Consider the following 23,733-nt stretch of genomic DNA (forward strand, 5'->3'; position numbering starts at 1 on the left):
CCCATCCAACATTATTTTCATTTCTATAATAAATTCTGTCATAGTTGCTTTTTGTTGATTTCAGGCAGCAAATTCCCATTTCAAGGTGGCTAGCTGGGATCAAAACACCTGCCCTATTGAATAATTTTGCAACAGGTTTCAAGAATCGTGCAAATTCGAGTTTTTTAGGTACAGTTATATGAGCAACAGTTGTTTCACTGAAATATTTTATTTCATGTACACAGCTGCACTTCATTAGGCAATAGAAAGGTCACAAATGATCTTACTCTGACACTTGGTTTGACACGTCCATTTTGAGAGAAACCAGAGACTACAAAAGAAAAGTATAATAATCATTAAGAACACATTAAAAGTGAGATTGTTATTACAACTAAATTACAAATTAGAGAAATATTTGATTCGTGTATAATCCCTACACATTCACCGTTTCTGATTTTAGGAGCACAGTTATGGCAGAAGAAGATGGCTTTTAAATTTAGCTTGTTCTTATTAGCATGGGAAGTGGCATTCATAACTACCTAAATGTAGAGATTATAGTGGAAATTCTGATTTTGAATCACCCTGTCGCTGCTGTGGTGCAGCTCTGGCACTTGTGTTTTCACTTCTGAAATTCCCAGGCCACCTGGCTGGTTGTCAGCAGGTTCTCTGGACACACCTCTAGCTCAGGTGAAGCTTCTGAGAGAGCTGGTGCCAGTTCTGTGTTCCAAGGAGAGTCAAGTATTTGTTGGTATCCTACAATAACCTGAACCTCTGTTTCTTATTTTGGATGGGAAAGACATCAGTTCAACTTCCAACCCCATCCTGTGGACTGCTGAGAGCTCCAGGAGTGCATGGAAGTGCTCCTATTTCAAGTCAGATATTAGCAAGTTCTTTGCCATTTTCTAAATATTTTGGTGTTTCATCAGAACTTTCTCATTCTTCTGTTTAAAAAAAAAAAAAATCCTTTTGTTTTTGACAGAAGGCCAATTTTAAAGTATCTGGAAACATTTATAACCTCGTGGGCAGTGCTGCTGGGCTTTCTTCAAGAGCTTTCTGTAAATGACGTGAAAATCTCAACACACATTTACTTCTGTGAGAAACTGCACTTCTGAGTGTTAAGGTGTAATTTTCTTCATATCATTTTATTAGACCAAAGAGTTTCCTTTGCTACCCGTAGCTAGTGCCTTTGCTGTGGAATATGCCACTTGCTCTGCTACAATTTCCAGCTATTCCTATCGATTATGACCCCAACAAGACACCTTTACTGTTCCATATCATGTCATTCACGGACTTGCAATAAGCTGCCAAAACACAGATAGCTTAAACGTACTTATCTGCTCAGAAGTTGAGAGAGGTGAAAAAAACTTCACATGCCCACACTGAAGACATTGCAAATTAAAAAAACCCAAACACTCCAGCATGGAGAACAATGCCAAGCTCAGCAACTTGAAACAGGCCAAGAGCAGCATTTGGAATTTCTGGTTTATTACACATAGAATTATACTTTTTTTTTTTCCTGTTAAATGAATTATAGTCAGTTGGCATTTCACACAAGTCATATGACACATTTTCATTGGTTTTGTATTAATCAAATGAGTACAACAAGGGAGCAAAATTCAGTTACACAGGTCCTCCTCTTGAATATCGTCATTTTGGGTTGTGCTCGCAACAAAAGGTGAAAGGTTTCTAGCCAAAGACTGCTTTGATATCTTAGATTTTTAACAACATGCTTCTCAAGTACCTGAATATTTGGAATTGCTCTGTAATTACTTACCCTGGAGTATTCCTTGCCACAGGGCAGATTCTGGTGGGCTGGCTCTGTGTGGCAAAGCATATGTAAGTGCAGTTTAAGAGCCTAAACTAACCACGAAGCATCGCTTCAGTTTACAGAAATTCAAAGATTATGCCTCATCATTGGTTATTTGTTACCCCTGGAACAGGAAAAACCACCCCTGTGAGTTCCCTCCTGCCTGTGCTGCCTGAAGTTCAGGCTTCCACAGCATACAGAGGGCCAACAATTATTTGAGTTTCTTAAATAGACACCTGACTTCCCACGGAGAAGGGAGGAAGACTGAAGTGCTTTAAATTCGAAAGCACCACCTTCAATTCTGTTTCATGATTAACAAAATCTTATGGTACACACTTATTTAAAAATATATTTTGAAATGCTACATATGGACTGAGAATGGCATTGGTTTATTTACCACCACGTGGGGTAGTAACAGCTTTAGGACAAGGAAACGTTGTGAGTTAATTGGTGAAGCTAGCATAGCTTTTTAAATATAAATAAGTATTTTTTAAACACCTTAGTGATGTTTAGATATTTTCCAACAAAACAAAGTACAAAATGCACACTGGCAGTGATTCCTGCCCACAGAGTGCCTGCATTTCCTGCACTGCAGCACAGAACTGCTGCTCACACCCACACAGATGGAATTCCAGGGCAGGGGCAACATGTCCAGCTCTGGGAGTGTGACTGCTTTATTGCACGTGTCACACGAATCCCAGACTGCAGATACCCCAGTCAAAACACCTTCTGGACACCTAACAATGAGAGTCTGCAACAAACACCTTGTACTGTAAAAGCCTTTAAATGGGAACAACTCCAGCAGCTTCACTTACAAATCATCTGTGCAAAAAGTACAGTATCTCATAAATAAACTTTACCCAAATATTACAGAAAAAAGCTCTGGGGTACATGAAGTATAAATACAGCGACAGCTGGGCTGCAAAATTAATTTAGGTATGTACAATAACACGCTCCCCATTTCTTTCCCTGGATGTACCTTGAACCTCCCTGAGTCCTTTTCCACACTCGGTGTCACGATGCATTCCCAGTGGCTCGCTCACCAAGAGCCATGGCAGCTCCAGCACGAGAGAGAAAGGTGGACAGGAGCACCCCCCCGGCATTTGCCACGGATTTATTTTAATGAATCACTGTACTTTGGCTTCCAAGAGCCCCCCGGTCACGACGTGGCCGTGGCCACTCACACAGGCCCCCACGTGTCTCAGGGAATCCGCTCCCAGGTAGGCCAGCAGCAGCTCCGTGTGGCGGATCAGCAGCTGGGTGAGATCCTCAGCCAGGCTCTCCATGCTCGAGTACCTCACCTTTTCGAAGTCAAAAATGTCCTTGAGGAAGAAAAGCACTTGATCCTAGTGCAGGAGGGGGAAAAAAAGAAGGAGAAAAAAACCTTTTTATTCCCTTACAAAGGAAAAAAAAGGTAAGCAATGCTAGCAGCTGTTTCTGTTACGTGTTTCCCAAAAGCATCCATTTTGGTGCTGAGATAGAAGTGACTAAAAGAGACTTTGCACAAAACAGTTCTAGGCTTAAAAACATTTCATAAGAAAATACTGATTTTTCATGGTTCTTTACTGTTAGCCCTAATCTTAGGAAAATGGAAATGTTTATGCTTTTTTTTTTTTTCACTTAGATAAGTGGTAATTAAAAAAACCCAAACATTGCAAACCTTGAAGAAGCAGCATAAGTCATAAAGGGAATTCCTAGGGCCCAAAAAGCCCCACGCCAAAACTGGGCTGATATGCTCACAGATGGCATAGAAATGTGCAAAAAATCCATCAGGCACCTGGGGATGTAAAAAGGGAAAAGTTACACAGCGAGTTCAGTCTAAATTTCCATTATTTAACAGTGAGTCTTCATGAGAGCCACACACACTCATCTTCAGGTGGGGAAAGGGGAGGATTGAATGGGATTTGACTGTGGAGATCATGCAGGGAGATGGGCTGAGAATCCTGCCATAAGCAGGTGGGGTATGAACTTAATTACCTTGGACTGTGAAAGTCTGAGATAGCAGTGTGGGGTGACAAGTCAGAGAAATTACTGTCACCACTAAAGCAGGTTGAAAAACCTTTTCAGTTCCAGTTTTTGCTAAAAAACAGGTGTCAGGGCCCCAGGAGCTACATTTCCACAATTGGAAACCTCTTGTCTAAAGTTGAAATTCTCCAGAGCTGATCAATAACTTTGTTCCACGTAACTCTGAAGGGCAGCTTACCTTCATTTGCTGTCTCTTCTGCTTCAGGACTGACCAACAGCTTGAAGCCACAGCCTAATTGTTAAAAGAAAAAAAAAGCAAGCCCAAATCATTTTTCATCTCAAAGGAACTCATCTGCAGAATACTGTACTTGTATATTTTGGGGACATCTCTTTTCCTCAGTTCCAGTCTTGTGATAACACAAAGTTTAAAACTACAAAACAGCAGCTGATAGAAATAATTGAATTTATAGGTAGTTCATACTTGTTATCTCAGGTCTATCTTTAAAACACTTTCTTTAGTTCAGTTCAAATGTAATTTGGCATCCTGGGCTGATTTTACAGTTACAACAGTTAGTTTAACTGAGGACCAGTCTCTTCTACACCAAGGCACGTGCTCAGACATAAATAACTATTTTAGATATTATGTGGAATGTGAACACATTGAAATGTCCTTTTTCACTGCAGCAAAAACATTCTTGCAATAGCTTCAGATTCAGCCAAAGGAGTTTTGTCCAAATATGGACCTGTGAAATACAATATACTGATAATCAGCACTGGGCTTTTCCCCCTCAGAGCTTCTTCCTGTCCTCATCTGACTCTCCTTCAGAGAGTATTTTTTGCAGGACAAGCTGAAGTATTTTCTTTGACACGTTTAATCATTCTCTGTGTTTTGGGCCCAGACTTGTAGCTTTTAAATTGCTATTTTGAAAAACCCGATAACACAATCTGTTTCATTCTCTTGAGGAGTATTTCAGGTGCACACTCAGTTATACTGGATGCTAAACTGGAATTTACAAAGCCTTTATCCTGCAGTTGTTGGATTTATTCTTGTTTTTAGACTGTAAGGATACAAAGCACAGAGCACCAGAGCAGTCTCAGCACACACAGGAATTTCTGTCAGAATGCTCACACTACTGTTGACTGATCACACCATCTCCACACTGCAGATGGATCAGTCTGAAAATGGCACATCAATACTCACAGTTTCCTTGAAAGAGGAATTTAACCAGCGGTTATTTACTACATTCTGTATCGATATGGGTGGATTTTCTAAATCTTCAAATGAATCCATTAGTATGAAGTCCAGCACAACATCATAAAAATTCAGATTTTTCACCTGTGTTGAAGGAGAACACGATCTGAGTAACCCAGTTTCTGTTCCAGCACTGGAATTCAGCATGCACCACTTTCTAGTGCATTACAGATACTATGTCAGCAGAGGAGAAGTTAAAAAAAAAATGACTTTCTGGTCCTAAACTGGTGGATGCCAGCTCTCTAAATCAGCAACACAAACAAAGAGCGAGCTGCCTTTCCCACAATTCTGAATTGTAAAATTGTATTTTTAGATTCTATGGCTTTAGAGCCTATTAAGGGTAAAAGCAACTTTTCCGAAATTCAGACTCACTCCTCGAGCAGCAAGTTCCATTTCGGTGTTATCCCAGTGATCTGTTTGTTCCAAAAAATATATCATTTCATCAAAGACATCTTCAAATTTCTTTGGATTCTGGAAAGTAAAAGCAATGAGTATCAAGCAAACTCCACAAGAGATGTTGGCTTATTTGCAGTGGAAAGTGAATTCTGGTAGGAGTTCCATAAACAATAAAACATCAGTTTTTTTTTTTAAAAAAAGGCTTTTTACCTTTCGTGCTTTCACAATCAAAGCAGACAAAATTTTTCTTCCACTTTCAGCAAGGAATATTCTGTTTGCTGTTTCTGAAAGAATTATCTAGAAAAGGGTTCAGAAAATACAGCTATGTTCATGCACAGGTTATGATAAGCGACCTTAAACATTTCAATATAATTATAATTATCTATATAGTGGGCAAGCTCCTAAAAAAACCTTTTGGTGCAAAGGTTCCAAAGCTCATCATAAAACTGGGGTTCCTCTGTAAATACACCTCAGAGCTACAGAAATGCAAAAGTAAGAAGGAAATATTTAATTACAGAACAAGTTCTCAAAATGCTTGCACAGAGAGAGTGCACTCAGTGCCACGGATTTCAGTTTGGATTAACAGGACAGACAAATCCCTCTCTCCTCATTTACCTGAAAAGCCTGGCGAATGCAGTGGAGCTTGGCAAGGAAGTCACTGTCCCCCAGGCACTCAAACATTTCAGTCCTGCACAAAACAGAACAGTTTTCAAAGACCACCCAGAACAGAAGCACCAGAAAATTCATCTGTCTTAATTCTTAAAAAAAAAAAAACCAAAACAACAAACCTAGTGCGATTAACTCCTAAAAACAATGATTTCTGGAGAGGATATTTTAGTATAAGTCTTGGTTTTCTTGGAAACAGTTAAAGAGACATCACTCAGTACCTCAGCACCCGGGAGTATATCTTGCCCTCCTCTGCCAGGTGCATGGCCTCTTCGTACAGCGGGCAGTGGCACAGGGAGTCCAGCCCCAAGGTGTTCCGAGCCTCTCTGTGCTCTGGCAGCTGCCAAAACATTGATTAAAAGTTCATTAAAGAGCAAATCAACGGATTTTCCTGCTGCTCTACTGAAAGGTGGGTCCTTTTGTGCCTCTGCTTAAATGACAGGGCAACACTCAACTCGTACACCACACCTGGCAGGACTTGCTTCATCACTCTTAAAATCTGCAAGCTACAGTTTCAAGTTTTAAACCTTGATTTTCTGTTTAATTCGCCCAGGTAAATTCTTAAATTGTCTGGTTAAATCTACTGGGTCTTGAAGATGTTAAAAGAAAATAAGTGCCAGGTCACAGAGCACAGAATGATTGCATGGTGCAAGGCTTTGGGAAGGCAGAAATAGGAACATCCTCCCACTCGTGGTTTTGTTTGGCTGGTAAATGTGTCTGCTGGTTACCCAAGCACATGGGATGAAGCATCAGCATTTCAGAATGTTGTATGGCAGGCTTCCCAGAAGGTTTTTGTTATTGGTAGTTTTAATTCTGTGATTTTCATTATCAATGAATGGGAACTCACAGACTTTTTAAAAAATACATCATATTATTAATGGGCAAAAGAAAAAAAGCTTACACATCATTCAGATTAGTTAATAACCAGAAAATGAATTAATCAAAAAAAAAATTATTTTTTTAATTCTCTTTTTATTTTTTATATCCTGCACGGGGCAAACAAACCCGTGTTTCTAGGCTATAAAAACACAGCCTAGAAATGCCTTTAAAAAGTAACTCTCAAAGTAACTGAACTCTGAAGATTGAAACACGGGTGGTTCACGTGCTAATCAGTTTGCTCTGGACACTTCAGCTTCAGGGCTGCCTCTGCCAGTAAAGAGATGCTGAAATCACTGCTGGAAAGCACCAAACCTCTGGAACCTTGCAATAGTTTTTTAAAGCCTGGGATTCTCAGGAATTTTAATTTACTTTGCTGCTCACAAGTTGTTTCTTAATAAATAAAGAAAATTCTCAGCTGTGCATCGAGAGACCTTGTTGCCAACCAAAATAACCACCTACACGAATGCAACCAAAATAAGCAGTGCCAGACCTTTGAGGAATTCTGGCTTGCTCCCCCTAATAAAAAGGTCACTGCACTGTAACACTCAGCATTCCTGACATTCTGATGATGGTCCCTTTAAAGGATAAAGACATTCAGAGAAAAGATTGTTTTAAAACACCAGAAGTAGCTGCAGGATGAGAGTGAAACAGGCTTTGGAAGTTGGAAGAGGAGATGGTGATACTAATGAAAACACCTGAGATAGAACCTGAATAAACTGAATTATGGTCCACCCGAGATCTGCAAGAAAACGCTGCCAGGGAGAGCAGGGAGGAGTTTCTGTCAGGAAGATGGAAAAAGGAAGCCAGGACAGAGAGGGCAGAGGCCTTTCCTGGCACACTCCCTGCTGTGCTCTGGCCAAGGGTGGCAGCTATTCTGATCACAGTAGATGGGAAAGCAGGACTGTGAAAAGGATACCAACCTTCATCGACACAGGCTGATGGCACACAGGCTCAAACGGGGGAGAAGATGCCATTATTTACCACAGGCTACAGTATTAATGACTTCATTAGGACAAACAGTTGTGTTCACCACCCTTCTGCAGTGCTTCTGAGAGCCTAAGGGTGTTGGAGAGCAGCACAGCTCGGCACTGCTGCTGCCTCCCCAGCAGTGTCACTGTCACCTGCCATCCAAGCAGTGTCACTGTCACCTGCCATCCAAGCATCTGGGCCTTGCTTTGGGACAGTTGATTCCTCCCCAGGGCAGGGAGCTAAATTTGATCTGACTGTGTGTCAGCACTGAAACAGGGCACAATGTGGAAGGATGACAAGGGAGTGTCCACACAAACAACTCACAGCCTGATGTGACCACAAGAAGTGGTGCCACCTTCTGCTTTCCCTGCAAAGGAGAAATTACTAATCCTGGTAGGGCAAAAATCACACAGCAGCATAAAACACGTATCCATTTCAGATTTCAAAGCTTTGCTAAACGTTTCTATCAGGGCATGGAGTTTATTAATAACTATTAATATTGTAACTGCAATCAGGGAGCTTGTGATGAAAGAACAAGCCTGTTTGGCCCTTAGCTGAGATAAATCCAAAGATGAGACAAATCCAAGCTCAGCCCTCTTAGCCTACATGAAAACACTCCACTCTTCTGCTAGTGCAAGAACAAGAAGGTGAAAAAAGCAGATGAACAAGAAGCTACCTGCTATCATCATGCCTAGAATAACAGACTCTGGTGTGTCAATCCTAACCCGGGTACACCAGAGCTGGAACTGTTCTCCACTCACACTGGGTAGCAGTTATTGCTCCTTCTCATTGCCAGAAATATTTGCACTACAGAACAGCTGGAAAGGAAGAGAACACCCTCATAACTTTGTCCTGGAAGGAGGAGTTGACAGAAGTGGCTCTGAGGTATCAGAATGCAGAGGATGTTTCCAGGATATGTAAAGACAATTAGATTGCCAGTTCTGACTCCAACATTTCCTCAGCACCCGCTGGGACAGCACAGCTTCAGGACAGGATGATGATTCCACTGAGGGGATGCATCCTGGCTGTTTCTGTTTGGTTGCTTGCTTTTGGTTTGTTTGTTTTTTTTAAGCCAAGCAAGCCACCTGAGCATCTTCACATACCTGCAAAAACACTGTGAAAGTCCATGGGGAAAAAAAGAAACAACCAAAACGTACAAACTACCGGGGTTTACAGCTCCTCTCAAGAGTTAAAGCAAGCTTGAACTGTGGTCTTGTGCAGATTACAGGAAAGAGTAACTAGTCTCTGCAGATAATATCTGTGTCAGGAACGAATGCCAGGCATCTCAACAATGTGAGTGACTAAATCAAGGTGACTGTGCTGTGGAAAAACAGACCCTCTAACAGACAGTCAGATGATAACTGCAGAGAATGTGCATGCAACTCTCCCTTCAGCAGCTGAGCTGCAGTGCATATGTGAGAGCAACATCTATCACAAAATGTACCTACTGATGCCTTTCCTGTTCTTTGGAGAAAAGTGCTGTTCAAGAGACCCCAAGAGCAGACACTCCTCCCTCACAAAGCGTGTCCCTGCCTGGGAGATGCTTCCAACACTTCAAGCAGCAGACTTCAGCTGCCAGGCAATAACCCAAGATTGTTTCTTTATGTATCCCCTGTGCTCCTATCCAGGAAGATTAGACAAAATTAGATGAAATGTGTTACCTTGCTAGGGAAGTTTCCCTGTGTGACCATTCCAGAGGCTCCCTGGCACTCCCATTCCCAGCTCCAGAGACTTTCTGAGGTTCCTCCACAGCAGAGGCTCCTCTGAGCCAGTGGGAGCCCCACTTGACTCCCCACACCCCCCCCAGAGTCAAACAAACAAAAAAGCTGTAAAACATACAAAGCCTTCTGCATAGATCTTTACAGTGTGGTGAGGAAGATGAACAGGAAAATGCAGCTCACAGTGAAAGGAGCTACTATAGCCTCAACTCACTGCTTCTTCTCTCATGAAAATCTGGTGTATTTTTCAAAAACAACTGTCAAGGAGTTGGGGGAACACTCTGCCAGTGCTCAAAAAAAAAACCCCAAAAGCTGCTTACAGCTAAGCCTGGAAAGCTTCTTTTTTTTCCCACATAAGAGGAATGCATTTTTGCTTACAACGACTAGCAAAAAATCAGGATTCTTCTGTTCACTGTTCACATGGATTGATGAATCTTTAGAAGAGCAATCTTTCAGCCTCACCTCAGCTGTGGAGACAAAGGAGTCTGTCGATGCAATGCTCAGCGTGTCCCGAAGGCAGAAATCATCCCCGTTATCCTTCACCGTCACGTCTGTGTTTTTATCTTTAAAATAAGAAGAATAAAAAAAGTTTATCAGATTCCATTTACACCTTGAAAGTGTGTTTCATGTATACTTGAACATAGTACATAGACAGCTGTGAGAGTAAATTCTCTTTACGACCCACTAACACGTGTCAAGGGGACTGCATTTTTCTGCCTTCGAAGTGGACTTTCAAATATCACCCACAATCAACTGGGAGAAGGAAAAAACCACTTGCCCAGGGGGTTTTCCCTTTTCCTTTATAGACTTCTGAAGATCTTTCTATCTTATATTTCTTTGCTATGTCGATCTAAGCACTGTTAAGTTTTTAACTTGGTCATGCTATGTAACAAGTGCTCAGTGTTTCAGTCACCAAGAAACACTGTTCTAAGTAAAAGTCCATGAATAAAAAACACCCCCAAGTTTTAGCTTCACTGGAATTTGTTTCATTTTCTGCTTTTCATGTCTTTTTTCACAGAAGAGCTGCTGAACTGAAATTTATTCTGCATGTATTTAAAGAAAGAAGGGGTGTAAATGAAGGAACCCCAGCCCAGAACATCACAGCACCAGGGGTTTTTCTGCAGGTCTTGCATTCAGCCTGTGATAGCTTACATGAAGCTCCAGAGATGATAAAACCTTGAATACATCTTTATTTCTTGAAAACCTCACAATTCCAAGTGTTCTAGTGCAGCCTGAAACTCTCACCCAGCCAGGATGTTTTTAACATGTTAGTCAGCTCAATATGGAATATCTGTGTTTTCACTCAAACAAAACACAACTACTGCAGAAAAAGGCACAAAATTTGCAGGTTATGCCCCCAAAAATATAAAAAATTAAAAGAAGGTGGGTAGTGCTGAGTGAAATAACACCTTTGGCAAGTGATTTGGGCATACCAAGCACAGCAAGAGAACATTCCTCGACACCAGAACAGGAGGGAGGACACAAAGAGGCTCCTGGAATGAACAGCTGCAGATGAACCCGCCCAGCAGCGCCTGCCACTGCCCCCACACTCATCCCAGTCCTCAGGGATTGGAATTCCTTCAGGGAAGGGACACCAGCAAGAATGGGAGCCCCAAATATACCTCACTGATTGGAGAAGCCAAGCAGTTATTTTGGGTTCACTTCTGCTGGCAAAGAGGACGAAGGAGAGTTTCAGATGTGACAACGACAACAGGAATTGCCATCGAGGCTCGTGGTTGTAGTGCCTCAAAATGCACTTAAAATGTGGTTATAAAGTCAGACTAAGGGCATTAAAAAATGGAAAAATGCAGAGCATTGGTAATGTCTGTGAAATTAATCTTAGCTTTATAAGGTTTTGCAAACAACTATCTATTGAACATTAAACAAGATTTAAAAAAATCAAGCCACATCCCAGTGTACTGGTCTAGAATATTTCTCTGCCTTTGCTCTGGTGGGTTTGCATGGTAAGACAGAGTACAGAGCTAACCCTCTAAACTCTCAGAGCAAACTCCCACCTCAGAGATGGAACTGCACCCAAATTAACTTTGCAGCATCCCAGCAGGAAGCATTCACCTTCTCATCACGTGCTGGAGCTCTGAGGAGTGTTCATGTGTTATCTTCCTGCCAACCCTGACTGAAACACGGCCCGAGCTCCCCAGCCAGCCTGGCACTTACTGAAGCATTTAAAAAAGGAAAGCACTTACTCACTGGCCAAGAACTCCCTGGGATTTTAGCTCTGAGTGTCACCATTAAAGCCAGGGGTTCTTGTCCCACCCAGCCCTCCACGTCAGTGGAAAATCACAGCAGTCAACACGTCACGAGCAGGAGAGCAAGAGGAGAAAGGAGGGACTGTAAAGACTCCAAAGAGGAGAAAACCTTGCAAAGGAATCCACTTGTGAGAGGTCAGGGCCCCCCAAGAGCAGCAGGGCCCAGTGCTCTGCTGCTCTGAATTACAACCACCCAGGTCAGACAGCACAGGAGCACCAACCAACACGCTGCAGATCCACCAGAACGTGTCCCAGTCCTCCAGCAAGGCACGAGTGGCACAGTGGTGTGTCACCCCTGCTGCTGGGACAGCCCAGAGCAGCTTTATTTACAGTTATAAATAGTTAGAGCCGAGAGTGTTGACTGAATGTTCATTAAAGCATCATTAGTCCAGCCAAGCAGCTGCTCCAGCGTTACATGGAGTCTACAGGAGGCACCGGAAAGCAGGGAATTTTCTGTCCTATTTGTAAAAAGAAAACAACCCCAACCCTTCAGATGGCACCTTCTGATGACAGGAGAAAAATGGCAAGCCAAGAATGGGGCAGGGCATCCACACAGAGTATTCTGGGTTTAAGAGCTCCTGTTAAATGATGTGTTTAAATCCTCCCCTAACATAAATATCTGGGATCATCTCACCCACCTGCACATGAACAAAGCTGCTACTGCCTTCAGAGTGAAAATGCACTGCAGGTCAGGGTCTTTAAAAACATCTAACCAAATTTATTATTTATTACTTTGATGCTGTTCTTCAGACAAGAGTAGTCCAGCTGATTAAAAGCTGATTTAAAAGCAGGTGCACAGATGACAGTAACACATTCTCCATGAGCACAGAACGCTTCAAGAGTTTAAGAGTGCAACCCACTAAGTTTACACACACAGGCAATAAAATGCACCTGAAAATGGAGATGTACTTGATTTGCAGTATTTGTCATCTGGGAGAAGATGCTTACAATAACCTTCAAGATATTTTCCACGTCCTTTGGAAAGAAATGATAGCAATTTCTGTGATGTTTATAATAATTTGGTTATTTTGAGATATTCAGGTGCTGACTTTGTCCATGAAGTTATGTTATCTGCTGAGTACACGTTAAATGGTGTAATAAACCAAACCAACATGGATACTGGAACAGTAAAATCAACTCCTTTTGGATGGTCTCACCTAGCAAAGGCAAACAGAGCACAAAATGCTTCTGCACAAGCAATCATTTCAGTCTCTCCACCTGAAAACCAAGTGTACCTAAAATAGGGAACGTAAATACAATTTACTGCCTGTAATCCACAGACACAAGCACATTCACCTACAGGGGAGTGTTAGGAAATATCAGAGAGGTTTGATATCCTGCACTGGTGACAAATCCAATGTTTCCTTCAAGATTTAAATCTGCTGATGAATTTTTCCATGAATTCGACAACTGGGCTGGAATATTTTCCGATAGTCGCAATCTTTTCCTTTTTTTTTTTTTAAGCCAAGGAATTATCAAAAGGATAAAAATACTTTATTGCAGAGCTGTCCCTGAATCACTGCAGGATGGTTTTATCACCACACCAAGCCCTCAAAATAGAAAGACCTCTCAGCACGAGGAGCTCTGCACTCCTGGGGCAGAGGGGAGCAAACACACATTTACTGTGGGGATTGCTGCAATCTGAATTTTGAGAGAACAAAGCACCACCCAACGTGAATTTTATAACCTGAATTAACACATCCGAGACCTGGATCTTGTGGAAACTCCACGTCACTTTTAGGGCTCCCCCTGGCACAGCTTTTCACTTCTTCCAAAATGGAAACTGATTACTCATAACTGCACGTTATAGGGTTCTACACTTCCACAGGGTTACAATTTAACACAGCTTTTCTTTACCTCAAAGCTCAAAATCAGCGGATCTGCCTTGATTTCCAGGTTTAAATCCCTATTCTTTACAGGAAATTTTCATTTCTGACCACCCTTGGGGCGATGGAAAAGGCCAAGAATAATCAGCAACTGCTGCTCAGCTCCTGAAACCTGTTGCAATCCTAATTATTTTTTGTAGGGTTTTTTTTTTTTTTTTTTACAAATTAGTTTCCTAATTTGTTATAGAAAAAAGGAAAGAACAAACAGTTTAGTGTTCCAGCATAAAGATTATTTTGCTGGGCACAGCACAAGGCTATGGGACCATCCAACATGTTCTTGGTTAAGATTTTAAACACAAGATTTCTGGGAAGGTTTTTCTTTAGGCAGAAAAATCACACTGTAGGGATGCTGCCACTCCAGAGCAAGTGAGACAGATTGGCAAAAGGAGCCCAAATAATCCTTTGTTCTTCCATTAAAAGACAAGTATTCTGTCCAGCAGTTGGTAATTCCACTTCCATGTACAAAGGCAGTATCAGAAAAAAAAAAAAAAGGCTGATACCTTCTATCCCCAGAATGAAGAGTTCCTCTGGACCTTCAGTTTACTAAAAAACACCAGTTACCAAACAAATTTTTAAGAAAACTTATTAAAACCACAGTAAGGTTGCCAAATGCTGATACACTGATAGATGGCAACTTTACCTACACCTGCTGGAGTAGCTGCTGATGGGGCCACGCTATCTGCAAATGGGCACACTTTAAATATTCCCAACATATCTACAAGTGGAACAGGGGCAGCTTTAAATAGAGCAGAGAATACAGCCTGGTGTGATCGACATGTGCTCCTGAGCCAGCCCCACCACAGCACACAGCATTATCAGCTAAGCTGGGACCTGTGCACTCACCACACATCCCACAAGGAACCAGACAATTTACACCACTTTGTTAAAAAAAGCCCAGCTTTAGCTTGAACCATCAGAATTGAAGTAAACCACATGTTTAAGTAAAACCCATTTTAGCAATCAACTGCACAAACACATGCATGAGAGAAAAATGACACAAATAATAAATGTTGCTCCCCCCATTGTTACTGTTCACTGAAGCTTTGGTTGTAACTTTCCCCCAAACCAGATTTGCTCCCACATACAGTTTTACCTGGCCAGTGCTAAAAAACAACCCCAACAATGTTTCAGGCAAGCCCCTCTTCAAAGCAGACTGCAATGCAAGAAGGGATTTTTTTTAGCAGAAGTTCTAAGACAGGAATTGACCCCCCGTGGGCCAAAACTCGTTCTTGATCCTCAGTCGATGTAACCTCACAGTGCCATTCTCCAGCCAGGAAAATAAACCACTTATCCCACCCTCACTGCCTGCCATCTGTCTGCAGTGATTTTCCCTGCCTCTCCAGCATTTATACTCACAAGGTATGTAAACACCCAGAAGACAAGTGCATGTACATCCTTTTTCAGTTGAGAAAAAGAATTTCTGAACTGTAACTCGCTAAGAATGCGTCACAAGAACACGCAAAAGGAGAAATTAAAAAAGCAACTTCCTGCCTCTGGAAGCCTCTTTCCACTCTATCCAATAAATCTATCCAATAAATCACTTCTCAAAAGGCAGGCAAGTGGTTATTAAATCAAGGTGAATATGTGGGGTTTTTTTAACAGGGATTTAAAACCGATGGCCAGAGAGAAAGGTAAAAGACGGAGGGAGTAATTAAGAGTTTGACCAGGTAATTGGGGAATCAGGAAGCTCCTGCTGAAAGAGGTGTGGGAAGGAGGCAATTGCAGCTGCTCACACGTTCTGAGGAAAGCAGGAACAGCTGGGACACTGTTGGGACACAAGAAGTGAGAGAGATGAGGGCTCAGCCAGCCCTGGTGTGGACACAAAGGAGGCAGTGCCAGGGGTGCCATTTAAGGGCAAGCCCCGGGGTGTAGAAATAGCTGCACACTTGGGGAAAAACGGCAACAAAGGTGCTCAAAAAGCAGAGACAGGCTTGGTGACCTCAGTGGAAGTGTTTGTGTAAATCCCTGTCCACACCACCCTCCAGGCTCAGTGACCCTGAGCTCTCCAGTGCTGCTCTCTGGACAGTGGAACATCATTTGAGCCACTGCTGAAACGGTTTGAGAAACACAAAGATCCACTGCAGGTTATCAAACACCAACACAGAGACACATATATTATAAATACTAATATTTTTCAGCACCATTAACTTCACTGCACGTCCATGCTAAGCTAGCTTTGCATTTTTAGAATATTGGAGAACATGCCTTTAAAGAGAAATCTTAAATATTGCAGATAGACACACTATCCAATTCAAACATCTGCACTTGGAGTGTACTCTGTTGTGAGTCAGAAATCAGGAGTTCCACCGAGAAGCTGCAATTTGAGAAACCTCACCATTTCTTTCAGCAGTTACTGAACTTCACCAAGCTTCAATAGCTAAAATTTGTGTTCAAAATGTGCAGTAATTTTTTTAAAAAGAGGATTGGAATCACTTTTCTGGGCTTTTCTTCAGGCTTAGCTAGTAATGCTTTCTATCCTTTACATGAGCATTTCAAGGAATGAATACATTTCTACACCTAAAAAAAAGAAAAAGCTGCTGATTTCTTCTGTTTCAACTCTGTTTCAGCCATCAGAAAAACGTTTAGTCCTTCTCCAAGGAAGTAATGAATCATTTAATGTAAATGTAAGTCATTTAATGTAAGTCATTTAATTCAATTTAATGTAATGTGCTTCAAGGAGCACAAATCAAGCAGGAGTTTTCCAGCTGGCATAAAAAAGTTTCCCAACTCTGAAATTATTTTATAGGACACGCAAATGAATTATTACAAACTGCTCCTCTCCTCACTGGAGACTGAGAATTACACAACATTTCCTGTGCATAATCAAATAAAACATGCTACACTCAAATTTTTCCAGGAACATTTTTGAGGCAGGAAGGAAAATAGAGTTATTAATCTAGTTATTAATCCATGGACAGCAAAACATTACAGAAGTCGGGGTTAATAAAATATATAAAAATGAGCTTTCAACAGCTTCACTGATTTTTGGGTGTTTTTTTAAGAGCAGTTGGAGAAAAAGGTTCCTCACATGTGAATCAGTTCTCAAACAGTTTTTTTGTCACTGGGTTAAAGGCTGTGCTTAATTCTCTCCAAAATGCCAGGCATATCTGGGAGTGTGAGAAGCAAATTAAAAAAAGAACCAGACAAACCTTTCACCAAAACCCTCCCACAGCACAGACCTTTGGGAGGGGTTTTCCTGCAGCAGCTCCAGCACTTTGTTTGTTTTAAACTGCATAAGTGACACACAATAAAATGTTTTAAAAATCCAAATGTGTGCATTGATTACTTTTAATGTTGTCTGAAAATTACTGGTGGGCTCCCCACGCTGATTCTCAGCACTAAGAGGAACAGCACAAAACCCACCACTGTTTAGCCTTACCTATTTCTTTAATTTTCATGTCCAGAAATATATTTTTTTTCTATAGAAATCCTCTTTTATCCTGCTGGTTTATATGATAACTCACCTATTTAAAATGTAAGTTCTTTCCAGGGCCTGTATTAATCATTTACAGCTCGACAAACAGCTTGCAGAGTTGGAAATTATGATGTGCATTTTTAAAAAAAAATTATTACATTAATAGAATTCTATCCCAGGGATAAAATGTATTTGTTTATACCTATATCTTCTGCAGTGCTAAAAGTTGAATAATTAGAAATATCTGAGTATTCTGTAATTATCAGAACTGTCAGGGCAAGTATGAGAAGAAAAGGAGGAGGAGCAGCACCTGTGGCCAGCAGACAAGCAGGGACAGAGAGAGGGTTCAGGAGCTCCAGCAGTTGGACAGAAAACTTTCCAGAAAAAGCAGAAAGTGAGAACTTGATAGAAATGTTCACCTCTTTTAGTGTAAAGAACGCTGTACTACATTTCTTTTGACCACTGGGATTTCACCATTTTCTTGGACTTGCTGATTCTTTTTGACTCTTTTTGACGAGCACCCCAGCACTTGGAAGCAGGGGATGTCCTGCTGCTCTCTAAAACATTCTGGAAAAGTGAGCATTCTTTGATACATTGTTTGACACCACTTCACTGCTTGTTTCCATCGCTCATCTGCCCAGCACAATAAAATCCATAACAAAGTAACACACATCTAACTCCAGAAATCACTGATTATTCCCGGGAGGAATGAAATTCTCAGAAGGCTCTTGGTAAACAAGAATCCAGCTATCCCACCTAAAAATCTAAACTATTAGTAGAATGTTTGCAGAGTAACCAAGCAAAACAAGAACTAAGCACATCATGTGAAGTTCCCTTTGAATACCATTTTATTGATTTTTTTTTTTTTTTTTGAGGACAGAAAGTCTAAAATGAAACATTCAGGTGGGTTTCTGCCTTAAGCATTACATGCACAGGTGTCTGCAAGTGTCAGAAAGGCACCCAAATTTAACTCCCCCCCTGCTCAGAGGATGCAGGGTAAGAGAGGGCAGTGCTGCCACCTCGTGCCAGCCCCAACAACCAACCCTGCCAAACTAACCCTGCACCCTTAAAATCTGGCAGCTCTTTGAGCCCACAGGCTTCACCTGAATTATGGGAGAGCACAACTACCCAAACCAACCCCTCAAATAACAATAAATATCAGTACTTAATCAGCATGTCTGGCAGCACCTCCTCATTTTGTTTGCCATTCCAACAGTTTAGTCACTCACAACTGTGATAAATTCCAACCACCAGGGATAAGGGCTTTGATAACGATTATTTAGCTCAGATTAGGCCTTTCTAGTTTGGTTTTCTTTTTTGGTACAAAAATCGTGACAAACCACACACGGTTTGGCAGTTCAAAAGATGCATAAAACTTCTAAAACACTCTTACACCCCCACGCTATAAAAAGGGTCTAAATAATAACGGATAAATAATCTTACTGGATAAATATTTAAATACTTTCCTTTCAATCCATTGTTACCTAAAATACAAGCACTTCATCAAACACTACATAATAATGGCAAGAACACGATTTTTTTTTATTTTCCTGTTGACTTACTGATAAATATAATTCTGCCCCGTGGATATTTCAGTTCCACCCCCTCACCAAGAGCCACCAGTAGAAGCAAAAAGGCTGTAAATTGGCAGCACTCACCGATATCGTTTGCTAGAGCAGCAGGATCAGAGACCCCCAGGGTGGCCTCGAACTCCTCCTGAAGGCGGTAAGCTCTCTGGAGAAGAGATTCCAGCTTGTGAATGAATTCAGCGCTGATGATATCCTGCAGGGAGACAGACATCAGGAGATTTCCTACCCATTTACAGTCTGCAAGGCTGCTTTGTGAAAATCTAAGCATGTTAAGCCTTCAAAGAGCAGAGGGTGGCACATTAATCCCCTACAAACAGTCAGGTGGATACTTCAACTTCCAAAGCATACACACTTTTCTGAGCACACATTTATTTTGTGTAGTGTAATAAAACCCAAATCTGAATGTTAAAATACTTCTAAATCACCTGTTTACTGCACTGGAAATGAAAGCCACACGTGTCTGTTCACTCCAAAATATTTGTAGCATTTAGTTCATAGGAATGGAGGAGAACAAAGTTCAGGCATCTTATTTGGGAATATGCACAAATTAATCATCCTTCCTGAGACCTACCTTTGCTAAGCAAATAATCATGAAAGAAAGGGATGAGCCAAGGGATTATGTGCAGAGAAGTACTTGATAACTCGACAATAATCCACAAGCAGACACTGATGCATCAGTGGCAATTGCCAAAGAATAAATAATGCTAATTCTCTTACCACGCCCTCCTTCAGATAACCAACCAAAAAAAAAATCCAAAGGAATGAAGTCAGATGTGCTTTAAGTGCAACACCAGCAAACTGGAAATCGAATTAATTCTCAAGTTTGCTAATGGAATCGCTGATTTTAAACGATTCATGTGATAAAACACGAGGCAATAAAACACTGTAAGGGCAGCACCAGATTGCAGATTGAACGTACTCACTTCTACACTTTCCTCTGCGATGGCATCTCCTGCTCCCAGCTTGATGGAGCCACAGATGGCCTCATCCTCGGCCTGCCTGCTGCGGAAGGTGAGCGCCTGCTCCCAGCGCCGCAGGGCCTCCTCAAACAGCTCCATGCCTAGGGGAGAGCAACCAACCAACTCCACATCAACCAACCCCACATCAACCAACCCCACATCAACCAACCCCACATCAACCAACCCCACATCAACCAACCCCACATCAACCAACCCCACATCAACCAACCCCACATCAACCAACCCCACATCAACCAACCCCACATCAACCAACCCCACATCAACCAACCCCACATCAACCAACCCCACATCAACCAACCCCACATCAACCAACCCCACATCAACCAACCCCACATCAACCAACCCCACATCAACCAACTCCTCATCAACCAACTCCTCATCAAGGGGCATCTCATTGTTTCATGTAAATGTGCTCAGCAATATTGTGTCTCACTTCACCACAAACCCAAGAAGTTATTTACATCCATTACTGAATATTCCTATTCTGACTTACCCATCAAATACAAGTTTTCAGGTGTAGTCACTGGAATATTGACAAGCTTGATGTCATCGTCATCCGCTTTATCCCAGGAATTAGAATTGGCACAAGCACAGCTGTGACAAGAGGTGGCACTCTGAACCTTAAAAAAAACAAACCACAAACACAGATTGTGAAGTGCTGTTATAGAGAGGATCCCTGGAACCACATCACACCCCAGCCATCTGCCTGGAAGCTGATTTTACTGTGGAAGGACAATTGGCACCTCAGCATCTCCAGCCACCTGTGCAGTTTGCTCAGGGGAACCTTTGGATGCATGTTCAGTGCAAGCCAACAGGCACTCAGGAGCCTCGAAACACTTTCACTTACCGAGGTCAGGCTCTGGACTGAACCAGAGTATTTGCTGAAAAGCCCTCCATTTGCATAGATACAAGACTGAGATCCTTTTTCCTTGGCAGAGCTCAGAGAAAGGGTCAGGTTTTGTCGACTGCTGGAACAACTGGAACCTAAGAGAGACACTCATTTTATTGCAAGCTCCCACAAACTCAAAACATCACATCCTTTGCAATTCTAACGAGAATTGAATTTACTCTTCTCAATAAAGTCCAGTTTAGAAGCAAACAACTGTTCTTTTATTTAGAGTTCTGTGTGAAAATTACACATTAGAACAGTCACTACCCATAACAACAACTATGCATTGGAGCATAATTATTTCCCTATTCTATAAAAATTCATCTGCATTTCTCAGTATTAAGATACATCCATTCCTGTGGCCTTTCAGAAAGCACTCTGAGGGGTCTGTCAGCAGAGCCTCGGGCACCAGGGCTGGATGACCTTTTAAGGTCCCTTCCAACTCAAACTATTCTATGATTAAAGGAAAATAAATGGTTGATTCCTGCTATGCACACCCATCCCCTCACAGCCCTTTTCTTCCTCTCCAAGAAAGCAACAACAACAACAAAAACCCCAGCTTGGGGGTTTCCAAGATGTACCTTTTTCTGAATCAGCTGCTTTGGTGCACTCCAACACCAGATGATTTGGTTCCCATGGGGGCACTTTCTTGTTTTTCTTTCCCCGTCTCCTTTTGAAGTGATGGGCCAGAAAAATCACTGATATTGCACTCACTGCTGTGACTGTGAAGAGCTTCTTCAACCCAGGGGAGAGCTTTACCTGAAAACAAGTGTGACTTTGGTGAGAATACTCACACTGAGAGCCAGCTTGCAGCACCAAGAACTATGAGGTACATTGCTAAGCAAATAACTTTCTAATAATCCTTTTTTGTTTTTTTTTTTTTAATTTTCCTAATGCCAGGACGATGCAGGGCTTCAATTAATTCTCTAACAGCAAAAAAAACATTGAGAAGGAACTCACCCCTCATAACCACACAATTTCCTGCCCTGTGAAGGATCCTAAGGACAACGTTTGTGTGGTGTTTCAACTCGGGAAAAAGATGTATTTAAGCACATTTCTCTAAATAAACAGTTAAAAACGGGTTTTGAAAGCAGAACTAACATCTATTAAAAATACTATTTGTATTCATATTATAAACTTCTGTCTAGTTATTCTTGTCAATCATTCAGCATACAAAGAATGGGAAAAAGAAATCTACTGGGCCATATTTTGCACAGCCAACTAGAAACTCTTTTTCTCATCCTTTGCATTACAGACTCCAGGGCCACCTGTAAACAGAAGCAGTGTGATGAATGGAGCCTTGAGATTTCCTTTGAAGGAAATCTTTCCAGAAGTCAAATGGAACAAAGAAAACCAGCATAAAGGACTGAGGGTGTTTAAAAACCAGTCTGCTTTTAAAGAATCTTGGTTTAGTCACTGTGGCCCTTACTTCATCAAATAAAAGTGACTCAAAAGCTAGAATAAGGGTTTTTGGTTTACATTAATGAATTATCATTCAAATTAATCTGGCAAGCAGCACTGGTAATCTATAAAGTATTTCACACCACATTTGACATTATTATTCAAAATTTAGTGAGTTAGGTTTAATTTTTGAATATCCCAAAATTCTACAGGAAAAAACCAGGATTTCAATATTTGGTGAGAATCATTGCACTGTTACAAAATGGAGCCACAGAGACACTGCAGGTAGAGCAGATGGGTGATGAGGTACTAAGCATTTATTAGCAGAAATAGACAAAAAGCCCTGCTTATGTTAGTTCAGTGTTTTGAACAAACTAAGCCCCAGGGCATTCTGTACAAATTTAATTCACATCAAGATCACAAGAGTACGTAGGACAAAAGCAACAGTATTTAGCTAATATATTTATTACCTGGTTAAGAGAATAATACCAAGAAAGGGGGAGATGAAACACCCTCAAAGCTGCCGTCTTGAGAGAAAATCGTGTCTCAGTAACCCCTTCTTCTGACATGGCTCCTTCTCTCCCATAACCTCATCAAGCGCAGCTCTCTCGAAAGCAAGCACAGACGGTCTCCGGAAGGCTCTGTCAAAGCAAGGATACACACCAAGTTACGCAATAGAAAACCCCGGACAGTTTTCCTTCTGCGAGCTCGAATCTCTTACATAACAGGTACACGACTTGTTTGATTGATGCTCTTGAGTACGGGCAAGACCGGGCGAGGAGACAGCAAAATAAACCTGCCGGTTCAGCTCAGGGCCCGCTGCGGGCGGACCTGCAGACGAGCCCGGGCTCCACAGACCTCACTGACCACATCCTCCAAATCACGCGCGGCAACAACCCCGCTCCTCAGATCGCTGCTGCCGGAAGGCCGTGTTTGCCAGCCAGAAGAATTACCGGCCCTGAGAGCAGGCAGGACAAGTTCACGCCGCCCGGAGCTGCCGTCCCTGGGCGGACACACCGCGAGGAACGAGCCCACAGCCTGACGCAATGCCCGCCCAATGCTCGCTCCCGCGGCTCCGGCACAACGCGGAGCCTCCGACCCGCGACCAGGGGCCGCCACCGCGGCACGGCGGGAGGGAGGCGATGGAGGCAGAGCCCGGCCCCGCCGAGCCCTCCGCAGCGCGGGCAGGCGGCGGGCACAGCCGGGGTACCCCCCGCGCCCCTCAGCCCCGGCCAAGGCGGGCGCGCCTCTCCCCGGGGCCGCCCTGGGTTACCTGCCCACGGACAGCTCCCTCCGCTCCCGCTGCCGCCCCGGCGCTGCCCGGGGACCGCCGGGATCCGCTTCCGGCACAGCGAGCAGCGCCCGGGAAGGCGGGCAGAGAAGGAGACAACGCCGCGCCCTCAGGAGCCCGCGGCCGCCATCTTAGCGCCGGGCAGGCTCCCGCCGCGCTGCGGGCGGGGCGGGGCCTGGCGCCGCCATCTTTGTGCGGGGCAGCGCTCACGCAGGGCTGGCAGAGGTGTTCGGCGGCGCCATCTTTGACCGGGGCGCGAATCCTCCTGCCCGCCCGCACCGCGGCAGCCGCGCCCGCCTCTGTGCGGGTGTGCGTGCGACTGTGTGTGTGCGGGTTTGCGTGTGCGGGTGTGTGTGCGGGGCGGGCCCTGCCCTGCCCTGCCCT

At 42.8% G+C, this 23,733-nt stretch overlaps 1 protein-coding gene across 3 annotated transcripts; it reads right to left on the reverse strand.

Annotated features, from left to right (window-relative positions):
* Positions 1 to 189: 189 nt before the first annotated feature.
* MIGA1 (mitoguardin 1) lies at positions 190 to 23,480 on the reverse strand. Of its 3 annotated transcripts, none has more exons than XM_050307243.1 (16): positions 23,332 to 23,480; positions 22,529 to 22,699; positions 21,239 to 21,416; positions 20,616 to 20,752; positions 20,262 to 20,388; positions 19,712 to 19,848; positions 18,858 to 18,981; positions 10,094 to 10,194; positions 6,287 to 6,405; positions 6,015 to 6,087; positions 5,610 to 5,696; positions 5,376 to 5,474; positions 4,953 to 5,087; positions 3,990 to 4,043; positions 3,447 to 3,563; positions 190 to 3,132 (listed from the first exon to the last, which is right to left on the reverse strand). In XM_050307243.1, exons 2-16 carry the CDS (start codon positions 22,625 to 22,627, stop codon positions 2,914 to 2,916), a joined length of 1,806 nt encoding a protein of 601 aa, XP_050163200.1. In that variant the 5' UTR covers positions 22,628 to 22,699; positions 23,332 to 23,480; the 3' UTR covers positions 190 to 2,913. The 3 variants fall into 3 exon arrangements, with proteins under 3 accessions (XP_050163200.1, XP_050163202.1, XP_050163201.1); XM_050307245.1 differs by lacking the exon at positions 23,332 to 23,480 and adding an exon at positions 22,859 to 23,002; XM_050307244.1 differs by lacking the exon at positions 23,332 to 23,480 and adding an exon at positions 22,780 to 22,932.
* Positions 23,481 to 23,733: the final 253 nt, after the last annotated feature.

Source organism: Myiozetetes cayanensis, unplaced genomic scaffold (genome assembly GCF_022539395.1).
Source record: "Myiozetetes cayanensis isolate MyiCay16 unplaced genomic scaffold, myiCay2020 scf12, whole genome shotgun sequence".
NCBI lineage: Eukaryota > Metazoa > Chordata > Aves > Passeriformes > Tyrannidae > Myiozetetes > Myiozetetes cayanensis.

Coding starts and splice junctions, on each gene's coding strand:
- MIGA1 (XM_050307243.1), bottom strand. CDS start 22,627: ATGTCAGAAGAAGGGGTTACTGAGACACGATTTTCTCTCAAGACGGCA. Junction 20,753..21,238: donor AGCAGCTGATTCAGAAAAAG/GTACATCTTGGA, acceptor TGTCTCTCTTAG/GTTCCAGTTGTTCCAGCAGT. Junction 5,088..5,375: donor TGGAACTTGCTGCTCGAGGA/GTGAGTCTGAAT, acceptor CCTTCAACACAG/GTGAAAAATCTGAATTTTTA.